This window comes from Meles meles, chromosome 11 (assembly GCF_922984935.1).
Source record: "Meles meles chromosome 11, mMelMel3.1 paternal haplotype, whole genome shotgun sequence".
NCBI classification, from domain to species: Eukaryota; Metazoa; Chordata; class Mammalia; order Carnivora; family Mustelidae; genus Meles; species Meles meles.
In genome coordinates, this window is record NC_060076.1 from 9,786,740 (window position 1) to 9,804,607 (window position 17,868).

Sequence of the window (17,868 nt, forward strand, 5' to 3'; positions counted from 1 at the left end):
TTTTTAACATGAAAGATGTAAAAAGAGCCATCTCAGAAGAAAAGACAGTCCTTTCTGTCAATTTCAATTTTTGTGAAAAGCTAGTATTCTAATTTCTGCCATTTGTGAGGGCCAGTGAGAGATTTGTCCTCAGTGTGCTGGTGTGATCTACTCTACGCTGTCACATTATTGATGCATAAAAACATTTCCTGATAAAAAGGTAATAGCAAAAGAAAGTTTGATGCTTCCTCCCAGTTCCAAATAGATGCCAAGGATCTACCAAAAACAACAAACACCTGTTCATATGGAATGTAGAGAGGCTGTAGAGTACATTAAAGGAAGAATTTTATATGTTAGTGAGCTGTGTCTTCAAAGATGGCCCTATGTATAAGAGGAATGGTAACTTATACTGTGCTTATGTGCTGAAAGTATTGCGTATTTAAGTCTGTCAACAATAAAAATGCAGTGAAATTTATTTTTAAATTGATTAACTGGCATTTAATTTATGATCATCTGCAGTATCACAGGATGGTTAGCACACACTCGAGGATCAATTCTACTTAGTCCTTCCAAAATGAAACACATTGCTTTTAGTTATGGCATCAATTCTGTTTGCAGTGATGATTTTTCTTTCATGACAATTTTTTTCTTGCTTTCTTGGAAAGCTTTCCCACAAGCTTGTGATCTTTTCTTCAGAGAACTGAGCATCTGAAACATGCTTTATTTTGGTAGATTCTTGCAGTTTTCTTGCTGGATCCTCTATGAAGGGTATCTGTGAGCTGTGAGACCATTTCAGCATGATGTAGAGTCAGGGACCGCATCGAGGTGGTTCAAAATGAAGCTCCTTCTGGAGAGTTACCTCACTGCTGCACCTGCCAGAGTTTGGGAAATTGCAGTGCTTGGCTGTTGGTCTTGGCGTGGTGCAGTGTTGGGGGGCGCCAGCAGGTGTGTAGAATGCAGGACGCAGAGCCAGGAGAACCTGCCGGCAGGTGTCTGGCGCCTTACATGCAGTTTCTACTTTCCAGCGCACGGTGGCGCTTGGGTCTCCCCTGCCCTACTAGCAATCTCTAAGGCACCTCCGCCGCCACCTGCAGTCTCAACCAAACCTAGGTGGCGGGATGTGACGGCCTGCGCGTCCAATCGACTGCTAGGCTTTCGGCCACTCTACAGCTCTAGCCAATGGGAGTCGGGGAGAGGCGCGGTGGAGGCGGGCCCCGCGGCATGCCAGGCAGAGGCGCGAGGCCCTCCTCCCGCCTCTCCGCCTACTCCAGCCTCCGCCGCCTCAGCTTCCCGAGCGAGCCCTGCGGCCGCCGGAGCAGCTCCCGCGGCGGAGCAGGAGCCGGATGGTCAGAGGAGCCCGGCAGCCCCAGCAGCCGCGGAGTCGCCTGGCCCCCAGGTGGGACGGGAGCAGGGTCGAAGTCGGGGTTGGGGATGGGGTGGGGGCGCGGGAGCGGGCCCAGGGGCCGTGAAGCATTCGGGGCTCCGAGACGGGAGGGGCGGGGGGTTCAGGCTGAGGGGGGGGTTCGGGGGCGTCCAGGGACGCGGGAGTGGGTTGGGCGGCGATCGCATCCTCGAGGCCGGAGGAGAAAGGAGTGTGAGGGAAGGGACGCGGAGGGGTGAGGCTGGGGGCGCCGGGCCGGGAGGGGCAGGGCGCGCGCGCCCCGTGGACGGGCCGTGGAATGCGGGGGGCGCGGGGCCTGGAGGGGCGGGGCTCGGAGGGGCAGTGCACGCTCGGGAGCGGGTGGGCACGGGAAAGGGGAGGTCGGAGGGGCTTGCGGGGGTGACGAGGCAGACAATGAGTAGGTGGAGGTGGGTGGTTTTGGGGAGTAGGGCTGTGACGAACAGGAGCTGAGGATGGAGTGAGGGACTAGCAGAGAGAGCAGGGTTTGGACAGAGCAGACATTGGGGGAACCGTGAGTCCCAGGATTGCTTGGTCTTGGTAAATAGGGGAAACAGAGCATCAGGCGTTTGTAAGGTCAGATATGAGCTTAGCGAGCCTATGGTCCTAGAGGGTGGTACACGGAGTTTTCGACCTGCACTGTAGGACCGGGAGATGTGTTCTTGTATGTTACTTTTAGTTACCATCGTATTTGTTTGGTTTGTAGACTGACTGGCACAGTGGAGAAACCACCTCGAAAACGGAAAAGCAGGTAAGTCAAAATGCCTTTCTATTTTGCTTCGTGTTTTTTCATTTGCTTGGCTACACACCTATGCCGTACTGCATAGTTATATACTGTTAGTAGATGAAGTTTTTATTTAGCTTCTTTTGTAATGAATATAACTACATGCAAGATTTTTCATTTGAGGAGTTCAAAGTAATACCTGTACCGTGTGTGTGTGTGTGTGTGTGTGTGTGTGTGTAAAAGATTATATGGGATAGAGACGTGGGTAATTGAGAAATCTAGTTTTTTACGTTAGCTATAATTTCAACTTCTCCACCAGCATTGTTTAAAAAGCTAGTATTTGGCGGGGGGGGGGGGGGGGGGCGGGGGGGGGAGGGCGGCGCCTGGGTGACTCAGTTGGTGTCCCATGAGACTCTCTTGATCTTAGGGTTGTGAGTTCAAGCCCCAGGTTGCGTGCAGAGATTACTTAAAAATAAGATTTTAGAAACAAAACAAAACTAATTTGGGGGCACCTGGTTGGCTTCCTTGGTAGAGTGTGCGACTCTTGATCTCAGGGTGGTGAGTTTGAGCCCCACATTGGGCATAGAGCTTGCTTTCCTTAAAATATATTTAAAAACTAATGCTTATTGAATGTCTCCTGTGTGCTGAGTACCATGTGCAAGTGCTTTATATGTATCATCTTCTGCAATCTCGAAAGGAAGTATGTACTGTTACCACAATTTTGCAGAAGAGGAAACTGAGGCACAGAGAGGCCAAGATCACTCATCTAATAAATAATGGAGCTCACATCTGAATCCAGGCAATCTGATTCCAGAGTCTGGGCTCTTAACCATTATACTATAATGCCCCCAATAAAAATACAGTTGAAAATAAATTTCCTTACTGCTTTTTCTTTTATCATCATACTTAGTACATAGAGTCTAATAAAAAATCAGAGCATTGGGAAATAGAAATAGAAGAGTGTACTTAGTCTGCAAACAAGTGAATTACTACTTGAGTGATGAAGAAGAGCAACCGTCTATCCCACAAACATCTTTGTGTGCATTTCACATGTCAGATACTATGTAGCAATTAGGAGAAGGTTTCATTTGCACAGATGTAGGCAGTGGTCTAGAAAGAAAGTAAGTTTCAGTAGTGAGGATGTGACCAGTAGGGCCACTGTCTTAGTTAATACTTGGCAAGTTACTGATGTTAGCATGCAGGATACCTCAACAGTAAGTAGATATGAAATGCTGATGGCAGAAGTGATACCGGCCAAAGGTCCTTTGTCATTCTGGGTCTGTACTGTTCAATATGGTAGCCATATATGGCCATAAAGCACTTGAAATGTGGCTGGCATGGCTGAGGAACTGAATTTTGAATTTTATTAATTGTAATGAATTTAAGTTCAAAGACTGGTATTTGACTGACTGGAAAATGTTCAAGTATGTTTAGAAAAATTTGGGTGTGTGAATCTACTTTTTCGTCTACAAGTTTTATGAAATTTATATACACATCAAGTATTCCCACTGAAAATTTAATGTCCAAAACAAGATGTATTCTAAGTAAAAATATACATCAGATTTCCGATTAGTATAAAAAAAATGAATGTAAAATTTCTTATTACTAGTTTTTGTATTGAGTATATGAAGAAAACATATTTTAGATATATTGGATTAAAAGTATTACTAAGATTATTTTCACTCTTTTTTCTTTTTACTTTTCTAACATGGTTTTCAAAAATTAAAAATCATACATATGGCTTACATTACATGTTTTTTTGGGGACAGATTTTAACTCTCATTACCCCACTACCCCTCTCTCTTGCCGTGGCCTCCTGACTGCATTCTCTACCTCAAATCTGTAATTCACTCATCATGCGTAATTCTCCTGCTTCAATCCTTCTATGGTTCCGCATTGCTTATTGAACGTAATTCAGACTTTTTAGCCTAATGATACAAAGCGACTGCCTTTGGGGCATCTGGGTGGCCCAGTTGGTTGAGCGTCCAACTCTTGATTTCAGCTTGTGTCATGATCTCAGGGTCATGGGATTGAGCCCGTACGTCAGGCTCCGTGCTGAGCATGGCACTTGCTTGGAATTCTCACGCTCCTTCTCCCTCTGCCCCCCCTCTCTTTTTTGCCTCCCCTGCCCCCCAAAAAGAGACTGCCTTTATTTCACTTCTACCTGTCTTCCCAGTGACAGTTTAATACTGCGGCCATGAAAATTCTCAATAATGGACCTCTCAAATGTCTAATATTAAATGACTTGACTTTCTGGTGAATCCTGTACCATGAGTAAATTGGTGAATGTAACTTTGTGTTCTGTTTGCTGTTCCCAGAACTTATGTTCTCTCTTTGCTTTGGGTTTTTGCATATGATTTCTCTTTCTCTCTCAAATACTTTCTCCTTGTTCCTTGGCGAGCTCCCTCCTTTAAGACTCTTAGCTTAAATGTCACATCCTGTGTGTGGACTTCCCACCCTCTCCTACACCTTATCTGCTCCTGGGTTAACTTGTATATATTCCTAGGTATAATGGTTGGGCTGCATTGGAATCCTAACGCTGTCGCAGACAAGTTGTGAGATCATATATAAGTTAATAAACCTCCTTGAGCCTCAGTTCCCTCAGCTGTCTGCAGAAATAATAAGAGTTCAACCCTGGGACACCCAGCTGGCTTAGTTGATAGAGCAGGCAACTCTTGATCTCAGAGTTGTGAGTTCAAGCACCATGTTGGGTATAGTGCTTACTTAAAAAAATATATAAAAACAAGTCAGTCTCCCTGCTTGGTGCAAGCCCACTTCTCCTTTTCCCTCTGCCACTCCCCCTGCTTATGGTCTCTCTCTTTCTGTCTCAAATAAATAAATAAAATCTTTAAAAAAAAATTTAAAAAGAATAATTTAAAAAAAGAAGCCCAACCCTTAGAGGGTTGTAAAGTGCTTAGTATATATAGTGCCTGGCACATAGAAAGTACACACTCAATTTTATGTTAAAAAAGCAACCATCAAATATTGTTTTTCTTGCCTCTTTTCTAAATGTATACAGGCTAAAGGATTAAAAATAAGGTATTAAGGAAAAGAAGAAGTGAGAAAAGAATAATAAACCAGGGGTGCCTGGGTGGCTCAGTCGTTAAGCATCTGCCTTCAGCTCGGACCATGATCTCAGGATCCTGGGATCGAGCCCCTCAACAGGCTCCATGCTCCGCAGGAAGCCTGCTTCTCCCTCTCCTACGCCCCCTGCATGTGTTCCCTTTCTAGCTGTGTCTCTCTCTGTCAAATAAATAAATAAATCTTAAAATAATAATAATAATAAACCTGTGGCAAAGCTGGTATATAGACTAGAAAACACTGTATAGTTACTAAAGATGGGTTCCATTTTTGACTCTGAGTTTTCTCAAACAAAGCAAAGAAGAAAATAAAGCTCAACTTCCAGATTCATGGTGTTTATAAAATCAAACACGCGTGTGTGTGTGTATGTGTGTGTGTTTTAAGATTTTATTTATTTATTTGAGAGAGGGAGGGAGAGAGCAGGAGCGGGGTGGGTGGGGTGGGCAGAGGGAGAAGCAGCCTCCCTGCATACTGAGCAGGGAGGCCCATGTGGGTATCCATCCCAGGACCTTGAGATTGTGACCTGAGCTGAAGGCAGATGCTTTACTGACTGGGCCACCCAGGTGCCTCCAAACGCATGTTGTTTAAGGGAAGTACAACTTTTTTTGATTGTTAGATCTCGATCTCTCTCTCTCTCTCTCTTTTATTTTTATTTTTATTTTTTTAAAGTTTTCTTCTTATTTTTTTTTAATTTTATTTATTTACTTGACAGACAGAGATCACAGGTAGGCAGAGAGGCAGCCAGAGAGAGAGGGAAGCAGGCTTCCTGCAGAGCAGAGAGCCCGATGTGGGGCTCGATCCCAGGACCCTGAGATCATGACCTGAGCCAAAGGCAGAGGCTTTAAACCACTGAGCCACGCAGGCGCCCCTCTCTCTTTTTTTTTTTTTTTAAGATTTCATTTGACAGAGAGAGAGCACACACCCAAGCAGAGGGAGTGGCAGTCACGGGGAGAGGGAGAAACAGGCTCTCTGCTGAGCAGGGGCTCGATCCTAAGACCTTGAGATCATGACCTGAGCTACAGGCAGATGCTTAACTGATGGAGCGACCTTAGGTGCCCCCTTGATCATTAGATCCGTGAAAATTTTTATCACTGGTCTTCATGGTGGGGACCCTGTGGTTTTGTGAGGGGGACAATCCCAGTAATAAACATAGTAGTGAGTTTTTAAAGATTTCTTCTTATAATTCTTCTCAATCCAGGTTCATGTAATGCCAGTAAACATTGTCCGAAGACCCAGATTAGTGTATAAGTATACAGCTCACTGATGGCTTGGCTTGGTTCAGAGATAACAGGGATGACAAGTTGCAGGGTTGTTTATCCCCAGCATCTAGACTGGTGCCTGACATGTAGAAAACAGTTGCTTGAATTATTGAATGAATGTGTCCTTAAATACTTCTCAATGAATATTTATTTTTTAATTAAAAAATTATGGGGGGGCATCTGGGTGGCTCAGCCGTTAAGCGTCTGCCCTTGGCTCAGGTCATGATCCCAGGGTTCTGGGATCGAGCCCCACATAGGGCTTCCTGCTAAGTAGGAAGGCCTGCTTCTCCCTCTCCCACTCTCCCTGCTTGTGTTCCCTCTGTTGCTGTGTTTCTCTCTGTTAAACAAATAAATAAAACTTAAAAAAATAAAATAAATTTTTTTAACTTTCTGGTTTTTTTTTTTTTAAGTTTGTTTATTATTTTTTTTTAGTAATCTCTCCACCCAGCGTGGGGCTCAAATTTACAATCCCAAGATTAAGAGTCACGTACTCTTCTCACTGAGCCAGCCAGGTGCCCCTGAAACTATTTTCTTAGTAATACTGAGACATTACTTGCCATTTTTGCTGTTACTCACTTTGATTCACCATGGAGTTGTCTGAGGCTACAGTTAAGAGTGATTTCACTTCTTCTCTGAGGGCTAATGGAATTTGTGCTTCTGTATTACTGTGTTTAAAATTTTTCTTTTGCAATCTAATGTAAATATTGATGGGTATACTCACAAAGATAGTTTTCAAGAGTTGTTAAGGGACTCCTGCGACTAACAAATTTGAGAGCCGTATGAGAGAACATATCGTAAGAAAGATTAAATTATCCTTCACTCTCAATTCTTGGGATGCTCCTTTTTTTTTTTTTTAAATAAAGATTTTATTTATTTGACACAGAGAGAGATCATAAGTAGGCAGAGAGGCAGACAGAGAAAGAGGGGGAAGCAGGCTCCCTGCTGAGCAGAGAACCTGATGCGGGGCTCCATCCCAGGACCCTGAGATCATGACCTGAGCTAAAGGCAGAGGCTTAACCCACTGAGCCACCCAGGCGCCACTTGGGATGCTCCTTTAACAATAGGTCCCTCAGTGAGGCTCCTTTCCTTCCTTTGGGTGTTTTGACACTTTAAGAGTCTAGAATTGCTGCCTCTGGGAGCCCCCAGCTTGGGCTTCCTGAATATTATTTATTTTAACCACATTTTTTGTAAGCATCAGGCAGCAGTGAGTTTAGGCTTCTATTCTTAGTCAAGAATCATGAGAGCATGTATTTTGCCTGTCTGATTAGGTCAGACCCTGATCAAGTCAGGATTTGGACCTGAGCAGACAGCCAGCATATATCTCTGGAGAGGTTCTGTGTGCAAGACCATGATTTTCCTCAGAAAACAGTTCTTGAATTGCTCTAAAAATAGAAAACAAAATGACTAGTTAAGGCCCTAAAGATGGATTGTAAAGAAGGGATGTAATGATCATAGCCAGAATTTTTTTATAGTTGTTATTATCAGTTGCATACTGTGGCCATAAAAATTCTCAGTATCAAATGGAATGATGTCCTGATGAACGCTTGAAGATGAATTAATTGTTGAATTTGGTCTTAAGCATCCCTTTGAGTTGGCCGGCTGTGTAGAGTTGTTGACTGTTACCCGATATATCCTATTACAGTTGGGGAAACGGTTGCCAAAAGTATCGTTTTTATTTTATGGTAGTTGCTATTAAGTCATTTTTTTTTTTTTTGATAGACATTAGTTAGTGGCTGAATTATTTTTTTCCTTACACTTTAATTTAAATTCCACTTAGTTAACATATAGTGTAATATTACTTCCGGGATAGAATTTAGTGATTCAGTGGGGTGCTCATCCCAAGGGGACTCCTTAATCCCCATCACCTATTAAACCCAGCAGTCCCCAAACCTGCACTCATTCCCCGCCGTGCACTCCCCCTCCCCCTGTTATCTTTTGAGAGCATTCCTAGTACACACCAAACTATAATCATGTTTAAGAAGAACTAAGAAAATTTGAGATAAGCATTTTATACCCTACTCTTATTAATTCCTCCTGTATTTTTTTCCTCACTAAAACTTTTATTTCTTTTTTTTTTTAAAATATTTATTTATTTGACGGAGAGAGAGATCACAAGTAGGCAGAGAGGCAGACAGAGAGAGAGGGAGAAACAGGCTCCCCACTGAGCAGAGAGCCCGATGCGGGGCTCGATCCCAGGACCCTGAGATCATGACCTGAGCTGAAGGCAGAGGCTTAAACCACTGAGCCACCCAGGTGCCCCTAAAACTTTTATTTCTTTATCTTAGTCCATCTTTGTACCCCTGGCACTGAGGGGGTGCTCAATAAAACCACAGTGAACCAAAAAATGAGTTGGTAGCAAGAGGGAGTTCATGTATGTTGGGGCTTTAGTGCTCCAAAACACTGTGGCACTATTTCAGGGCCCTGATAAGGTGTACTGGACTAAAAGGAGTTTTAAGATTAGGAAATTTGATCTCTGTGTGGTTTTTGGGAATTCTGAAGACTTCAGCATGTCTGCTTATAATGTTTGGATTATGAGTTTGAGCATCCTCTCAGATTCTATCAGGAACAAGACCCATTTGCTTGGATAGGATTTACGCTGATTAAAGCTTTACTGTATGATTTGGGGGCTTTTTTTAGTGATGCATTTAAAGGCAAGAGATCTAAGCATTTTGATGGTATATGCAATTTGTCTGAATTACATTTGAATTCTAAAACCATTGAAATGCTTTCTAGTCCTGGGTACCAGGCATATAGACACGAGTGAGATTTGGCCCTTGCTGGGGTAGAACTCATGTAGTAGTGGAGAAGGCAGACCCAGACAATGGACAATGTAATGACTTTGTATGTACACGAAGGATTTATAGTAATTCTGGATACTGGCGGTGAGGGCACTTTGCACAGACATCTCCTCCAGGCCCTGGAGGGTTTTGGGAGGTTACTTTGGTGGTGGTGTGGTTATTGAAATGACAGAGTAGACCTTGGAGGGACTGACTAATGATGAGGTCTTAAGTGAGCTGAATTCAGGACCCGAACCAGGTAGTGTCAGGTATGGAAAGAAAGGTGTTTTTAATAGTTTGGGCTTTGATGTCAGTTTTTAGAGATTAAGCAGTGGTTCTCAAAAAGGGGCAAGTGGTTCTCAAAAAGAGGCAGTTTTGCCTCCTGGGGGGCATTTGGCAATGTCTAGAGATATTCTTGGTTGTTACAAGTTATCTAGTGGGTGAGGCCAGAAATGCTGCTGAACACCCTACAGTGTATCGAGTGGCCTCTCACATGGAAGAATTATTCAGCTCAAATTGTTGATGATGCGAAGTCGAGAAATCCTGGACTACAGTCAAATCCCAGCTCTTCCAAATACTACCTCTGGGCTCCAGAACAAAATACGGATTCAATCTCTGAACCTGTTTGCCCTTTTGCAAAAAGCAGGTATTGACAGTACTTCCCTTGGAGGATTATTCCCTCTTCTACTAGCATATAAATTGTGGGAGTGCAGGGACTGTTGTCTATTTAAAAAATAGATTCATTGGGGCACCTGGGTGGCTCAGTGGGTTAAAGCCTCTGCCTTGGGATCAGGTCATGATCTCAGGGTCATGGGATTGAACCCTGCATCGGGCTCTCTGCTCAGCAGGGAGCCTGCTTCCTCCTCTTTCTCTGCCTGCCTCTCTGCCTACTTGTGATCTCTGTCAAATAAATAAATAAAATCTTTAAAAAAAATGATTCTTTGAAGTAATGAATGTAAAGTACATAACAGTCACCTGACATGCATTAAATACTTAATAAATGATACGTGACTGTCATTAGTTTAAATATCCTTATTTTGTCTTTCCTTCTGGTCTTTTATTTTTTTAATCCTTCTAGTCTTTTATTTATTTTTTATTTTTTTGATATTTATTTATTTGATAGAGAGAGATATCACAAGTAGGCAGAGAGGCAGGCAGAGAGAGAGGGAAGAAGCAGGCTCCCTGCTGAGCAGAGAACCCAATGCAGGGCTCGATCCCAGGACCCTGAGATCATGACCTGAGCCGAAGGCAGAGGCTTTAACCGACTGAGCCACCCAGGCGCCCCTAATCCTTCTAGTCTTTTAAAAAACACGTTGATTGAGGTTATTATTAGTGCAAAAAAAGGGCACTAATTTTAAGTATGCAATTTGATGAATTTTGACAAATGTATACAGTTGTGTAGCCACCCACTGTAATTATGATCTTGAACATTGGCATTACTATCCTCCCCACCCCCACATTTGCTCATGTTGCCTTATAGCCATGATTCTGGAAACCACTGGTCTTTTTATCCTATTACTTATAGTTCTGTTTTTTCTAGAATCTCATATAAGTAAATCATTCATTAGATAGTCTTTGGTGTCTTGCTTCTTCCTTGGCATAAAGCTGTTGAGATTCATCCATGTTCTTATTCATAACTGTAGTTAATTTCTTCTTATTGCTAAGGACCAGTGTATGTATGTTTTTACATTGTATGGTATTTACCATACTTTGTTTATTCATTCGCCAGTTGACAGACATTGGCTTGTTTCTGGTTTTTGGCTAGTATGAATGCATCTGTTAATGAACATTTGAGTTAAGTCTTTGGGCAGATATGTTTTCATTTCTCTTGAGTAGATAGGTGCCTATGAGTGGACTTGCTGGGTCTTATGGTAAGTGTATGCTTAACTCTTTAAGAAATTGCCAGACTGTTCTCCAAAGTGGCTGTAGCATTTTGCATGCCCGCCCGCAATGTTTGGGATTCCACATGCTTCCTCTCCTCGCCAATATTTGGTATTGCCATTCTTTTTGTTTTAAAAAGCTTTATCAACAGGGCGCCTGGGTGGCTCAGTGGGTTGGGCCTCTGCCTTTGGCTCTTGTCATGATCCCAGGGTCCTGGGATCGAGCCATGTGTTGGGCTCTCTGCTGGGCAGGGAGCCTGCTCCCCCCCGCCCCCCCCCCGCCTGCCTCTCTGCATGCTTGTGATCTCTGTCTGTCAAATAAATAAATAAAATCTTTAAAAAAATAAATAAAAATAAAAAGCTTTATCAGGTATAATGGCATGCAGTAAGCCACACATACTTGAAGGGCACAATTTGATAAGTTTTGACACACGTGTGTACCGTTGAAACCATCCCCATTGTTTGCCATTTTGGGGGTGTATAGTGATATATATCCTTCTGTTTTTAATTTCCCTTTCCATAGTGATCGATCTTGTTGAGCATCTTTTAATGTATTTATTTGCCATTCATAAAACTTCTTTTGTGGGTTTTCTTTTCATATCTTTTGTCCATTTTTTATCAGTTGTTTGTCTGTGTATATGGTTATAAGGTTTCTTTATTCTGGAAACAAATGTTTTGCAGGTGTTTTCCTCCAATCTGTGGCTTGCCTTTCCCTTTTCTTCACAGTAGTTTTAGCTTGAATAATAGGTTGGATGGCAATGCTTTTAATCGAAACAGCAGAGACAGGAGCAAATTTGGAAGGGTAAGATTATGAGTTTATTTTGACTATATGGAGTGTAAAGTGCTTCAGAGTTCCCCATCTCTCACCAGGCAGGTGGAAACATGGTTCTGGAGCTGAGAAGGGAGTAGAGCTTTAGATACAGAGCTGGAAGTCATCAGTAAATAGTTATCCAAGTTATGCAAATGAATTAAATAACTGAGGGAGACCATCTTGAGTGGAATGTGAAGAAGAACAGAGCATTTTAATAGCTTGGTGTACACTGGGGAGGGTATGTGCTATGGTGAGTGCTGTGAAATGTGTAAGCCTGATGATTCACAGACCTGTACCCCCGGGGCAAATAATACATTATATGTTAATAAAAATAATTAATAGAAAAAAATAGTAGCCTGGTGTGGAAATAGACCAGACTACTTTCTGTTTTTTGCATGTTCTGTCTTTGCAGTATTATCTGTCCATTGCAGTCTTTCTGTATGTAGTCATCAAACAAGTTATCTCTGGGAGATAGACCTCCATACTCTTTGGTGAGGAACCGGTTCTTGAGTTAGTTGTATTGAAAATCAGGTGAACATTTTCCAATTTACACTGAAACACAGGAACATCCTCTGCTTAGAGTTTGTGTATGACACTGTTTGCCTTACTAACGTCCCTATAGAAACGCAGTGGTTTTGATAAAGCTGTTTCTTACAGGATGTGTCGGTGAAAACCTAGGACATATCAAAATTCAGTTCTGCAAAAACAGGTTTTACAGGGCCCAGGATAATATGGTCAACGTGGTAAGCATTTTCATGGTAATATTTTGCTCAGGATAAAACCTAGACTGGCTCAAGAAGTGATTTTTTAAGGGTGTTAAAAAATGAGCCCAAAGATTCACTGGGACTAATTCAAGGGCTTCCGGGAGGGTGGGAGTAGGCAGAAGGAAGTTAAACAGGCCAGCTTCCAAGGCCCCACACTGACTTTTATGTATGTATGTCCGTATGCGTAGATGTCTGTATGTGTATTTTTAATGTGGAAAATTTCAAATACAAAATTAGAATGCTACAGTGAACTTAAATTGTTCATCCAGCTTCAATAATTATCAGTTGAATCCTGCTTCGTGTATATATCCTCCTACTCTACCTGAAGCATATGCCACACATGTTATTCATCTCTAAACATGGCAGTATGCGTCGTTGAAAGATAAGGACTCTTTTAAAATACATTACCACAGTGCCATCAACAATAACTTAGTGTTCCCCTAGTATCATCAAATAACTGTCCTGTCAGTGTTCAGATTTCCACATGTGACTAATCGTTTTTTAAAATGTCTGGCTGTGGGCGCCTGGGTGGCTCAGTGGGTTAAGCTTCTGCCTTCGGCTCAGGTCATGATCTCAGGGTCCTGGGATCAAGCTCTGCATTGGGCTCTCTGCTCAGTGGAAAACCTGCTCCCCCCTACCTCTCTGCCTGCCTCTGCCTACTTGCGATCTCTCTCTCTGTCAATTAAATGAATAAAATCTTTAAAAAAAGTAAAAATAAAATATCCGTCTGTTTGAGGGATGGCTCAGTCGGTTAAGCATCTGACTCTTCATTTTGACTTGGGTGGATGAGATTGAACCCCATGTTGGGCTCTGGCTCAGTGGGGAGTCAGCTTGAGATTCTCTCCTCTCTCCTTTTGCAAAAGATCTTTTAAAAAAAAATAAGTAAAAGTACACTTTCTGTTCAAATCAGGATCCAGGTCAGGTTCATAGCTTGCAGTATGTTGAATAGATCTCAAGTTCTTTTAAGTCTATAGTTTTCCCCATGCTGTTTATTTGTTGAAGGAAGGATGTTTGTTACTAAGAGTGTCCCACAGTCTATGATGCTTAGGTGGCTCAGTCAGTTAAGCGTCTGCCTTTGGCTCAGGTTTTAATCCCACGGTCCTGGGATCAAGTCCTGCATCAGGCTGCATGCTCGGCAGGGAGCATGCTTCTCGCTCTGCCTCTGCGTGCCACTCCCTGCATGTGCTCTCTCTCCCTCTCTTTCTCTGACAAATAAATAAATAAAATATTTTTAAAAAGAGTTTCCCACAGTCTGGATTTTTAATTTCTGAAATGATTTATGTAAAATAAAATTTACCTATTTTAGCATACAGTTTTATGGATTTTGACAAATACATAGAGTTGCTTACCCACCACTACAGTCATGGTCTCTAACAGTTCCATCATTCTCCCAAATTCCCGTCTGTCTCCACTGACCACTTGACAACCAATGAACAGTCTTTCCACAGTCTGGATTTTGCTGGTTCTATCCATCCCCATGGTATCATTTAGCATGTTTCTCTATTCCTTGTGTGTCTTAGAAAATAGTAGTTACAGCTAATTCTAGATATTTGATGATTGAAGACCTATTTTTTAATTTTTCTGGAGGGAATACTTCATAGGAATGTATGTGTACTTCCATCAAGTCTTCTCATTTTTTGATGTTAGGAACCCATAGTAATCAGTGTTCATGTTTATAATTTTATTTGGGGTTATAGATGGTGGCGTTCTGGTTCTCTCATTTCTTTGTTATTAGCTAGAATATTTTTATATAAAGAGAAGTTTCCCTGTTGACTCGAACATTTATTTTTTTTATTTTTGCAATTAACTTAGAGTGAAATTGTTTTTTTATGTGTGCAGTTCCATGAACTTTGAACACGTGTAGATATGTGACCACCTCTGTGTTCAGGGTACAAAACATTGCGGTTGCCTCAAAAAACTCTCTTGTGCAATTCTGTTGCAGTCACCTCCCCCTTGCATCCCTGCTCCCTGGCAACTGATCTGTTCTCCTTCCGTTCATTGACTTACTTGATTTTTCTTAAGTGTGGTGTGTCAAAGGAAAAGCAGAATAAATGCTCCTTTGTCCCCAACTTTTTTTTCCCTTACCATATTTCAGTTTGAGTTGGTTTTCTAGCGTACTCCAAAGGCAGCTGGCTTTCTTTCTTTCTTTTATGTTTTATGAAAAGTATTATCAAGTCATGGATTTAAACATATTTGATGCCTTCGGTCCATTATGGTTATTTTTCTTATTGATGTTCACATTGACCTAGCTTTGCCCAGTGAAAGCCTCTTTAAATTGGCTCCTGGGTCATTTTGACACAACTCCAGGGAACTTTGCTAGCTTCCTTGCTTCCTGCTTAGACAAGGTATTCTAGGCCCATCTTGTAGTTTCCTCCTCTCACCTAGAATTGACCATTCTCCAAACAGACCTGTTTCTTCTGGCATCACTTTGCTTCTAACTATCTTTTCATATCCCGAGACTCTATTTGAAAGAAAGGACTACATAACCTAAAAGTAGTTTGAAAGCAGCAAATCTAGAGGAATGGATTATATATTATGTGTTTCAATAATCCGTCATAAATGTAATTTTTATTATTTAGGTTTGTGATAAAAGTTGAGTAGCACACAGTTGGGAGTTGTATTTTAGGTTAAGATCCTGAAATATGGGTAATTTGTAATGCTGGGTATGGCTCAATCTATTGAGAGATCACGTGACCAGGCTGTAGGATTGATTTTTTTCTTTTTTATGGAAATTGTGGATTCCTAACCTAAATGGATGGCTTTCCCACAAGGCCAGGATTTTTTCTGAGTTGGGGGGCGGAGATGGGAATCCCAGGCAGAACCACCATCCCCAGCTAAACGCCAATTGCTGAATGTTCTATATATTCTTTTTTTTTTTTTTTTTTTTTATTTGACAGAGAGAAATCACAACTAGGCAGAGAGGCAGGCAGAGAGAGAGGAGGAAGCAGGCTCCCTGCAGAGCAGAGATCCCGATGTGGGGCTCGATCCCAGGACTCTGGGATCATGACCTGAGCTGAAGGCAGAGGCTTTAACCCACTGAGCCACCCAGGCGCCCCTCTATATATTCTTTAGGAGAGTATAACCTGGAAAAAATTGTGGGTAATACAATTTTTATTTTATTAATTTATTTGACAGAGAGATAGAGAACATAAGTAGCCAGAGCATCAGGTAGAGGGAGAGGAAGAAGCAGGCTCTCCCCTGATCCAGGAGCCCAATGCGGGGCTCAGTCCCAGGACCCTGAGATCATGACCTGAACCAGAGGCACCTGCTTAACTGAATGAGCCACACAGGTACCCCCAAAACCTTAATGTTTTGATGGAGCAATCTATTAGAACTTTCTTTGAAACTACCAAGAGTAGGGACGCTTGGGTGCCTCGGTTGGTTCAGCATTCGCCTTTGGCTCAGGTCATGATCTCAGAGTCCTGGGATTCAGTTCCTCATCAGGCTCTTTGCTCAGTGGGGAGCCTGCCTCTCCCTCTGCCTGTCGTTCCTGTTCTTGTGCCCAATTTCTCTCTCTCTCTCTCTCTGGCAAATAAATAAATAAAATCTTTAAAAAAAAATAAGAAACTACCAGGATTAATGAGTTGTAAAACAGATCCATAAATTGGTAAATTAATTGACTATATAGTAGGGCTATGAATTTTTTTTAAGATTTTATTTATTTATTCAAGGGGGGTGGCACAAGGGGAGGAGCAGAGGGGAAGGAAGGAGAAACAAGCAGACTTTGCACTGAGCTCAGAGCCCAGTGGGGCTCGATCCCACAACCTTCGGATCATCACCTGAGCCCAAACCAAGAGTTGAGCCACCCAGGTGCCTCAGTAGGTATGAATTTTATTTCATGAAATCAGGTAACCAAGAAATGTTAACAACATATTTTTTTTAAAGATTTTATTTATTTATTTGACAGACAGAGATCACAAGTAGGCAGAGAGGCAGGCAGAGAGAGGAAGAGAAGCAGACCTCCCGCTGAGCAGAGAGCCCGATGCAGGGCTCCATCCCAGGACCCTGGGATCATGACCTGAGCCGAAAGCAGAGGCTTTAACCCACTGAGCCACCCAGGTGCCCCGAAATGTTACAATATTTTAATTCTTTCATGCGAAATTAAGTCCAGCCTTAGGACACATGCCCCACCCACCCCAATCCACCAAACTGATGAAAAATTTGGTCTCAGTGATTAAGAATGGGCATCCACCCCTGTTCAGGGTTGTGGAAGACTCTCAGAGCCAGGCAAAGGGTGAAGTAATTTTCAGTCCATAATGGCTGTGACTGGTAGGAGTGTTGTCTGCGCAAGTATGGTTCCTTGAGGTTTGTGGCTCTAACATTATGGCCAACTTTAGACGCACGAATTTTTGCGAGGTATGGGGATTCCAGGGTAGAAATTTCAGCTTTCCTGGGTATAACACATATCCGTTTCTCTCCAAGGACCTGTCATTTATCTGGAGCAGTGCTGGAAGTGGGGTTGCAGGCCCTGTCTTATTGGGGGTCTGAAGAAGTCCTTCCTCTTTCTAGATGATTCACTCCTGTTTTAAAAAGTATTTTGTAATGTATTCATGAGAGAGAGAGAGAGACAGAACACAAGCAGGGGGTGAGGCAGAGAGAGAGAGAGAGAGAAGCAGACTCCCTGCCGAGCTGGGAGCCCATTTCTGGGCTCAATCCCAGGACTTGGTGATCATAACCTGAGCCCAAGGCAGATGTTTAACCATCTGAGCCATGCAGGCACCCCAGTTCACTCCTTTTTTCTTCTCATTTCTACCTTTCTGCCCTCAAAGGTACTGTTCTTCCACCCTTCCCCAGCATCATCTCCTCAAGGAGCTCACATTTTCAGAAAACAAACACAAACCTCCCTTGAGGCTGGGACTGTCTTGGAGACTGGGGAATACAGTGAGAATAAAACATCATTGATGTCTTAATAACTATCCAGCTCCTTTTTTTTCTTCAGTGATTCTTTTAGTTCCTATCGTGGTTTTAAAGATCTGTCCACAAATTCTTTGGTTCTCCTTTCTTTAAAAGATGGAGCTTAATTCTCCTCCCCTTGAGTGTGGGCTGGACTTCTGACTCCTTTCTAGTGGCTGGAAAACGGTGGAAGTGATGAGACCTCACATCCCAGATGAGGTCGTCAGGAGACTTCGGCTTGTCTTGGGCGTACTCTTTCCCTCTCTCTCTCAAATCACATGCTCTAAGGAAGACGAGCTGC

At 42.6% G+C, this 17,868-nt stretch overlaps 1 protein-coding gene across 3 annotated transcripts in view; it reads left to right on the plus strand.

Annotated features, from left to right (window-relative positions):
- Positions 1 to 1,260: 1,260 nt before the first annotated feature.
- Positions 1,261 to 17,868, plus strand: part of SCAI (suppressor of cancer cell invasion) — a 136,034-nt gene continuing 119,426 nt past the window's right edge. For 2 of the 3 annotated variants that reach the window (XM_046023536.1, XM_046023537.1), the window contains exons 1-2: positions 1,261 to 1,375; positions 2,085 to 2,129. In XM_046023536.1, the coding sequence (XP_045879492.1) occupies positions 1,323 to 1,375; positions 2,085 to 2,129 (98 nt within the window). In that variant the 5' untranslated portion in view covers positions 1,261 to 1,322. The remainder of the gene's footprint in view (positions 1,376 to 2,084; positions 2,130 to 17,868) is intronic. The other variant, XM_046023539.1, reaches the window with a different exon arrangement.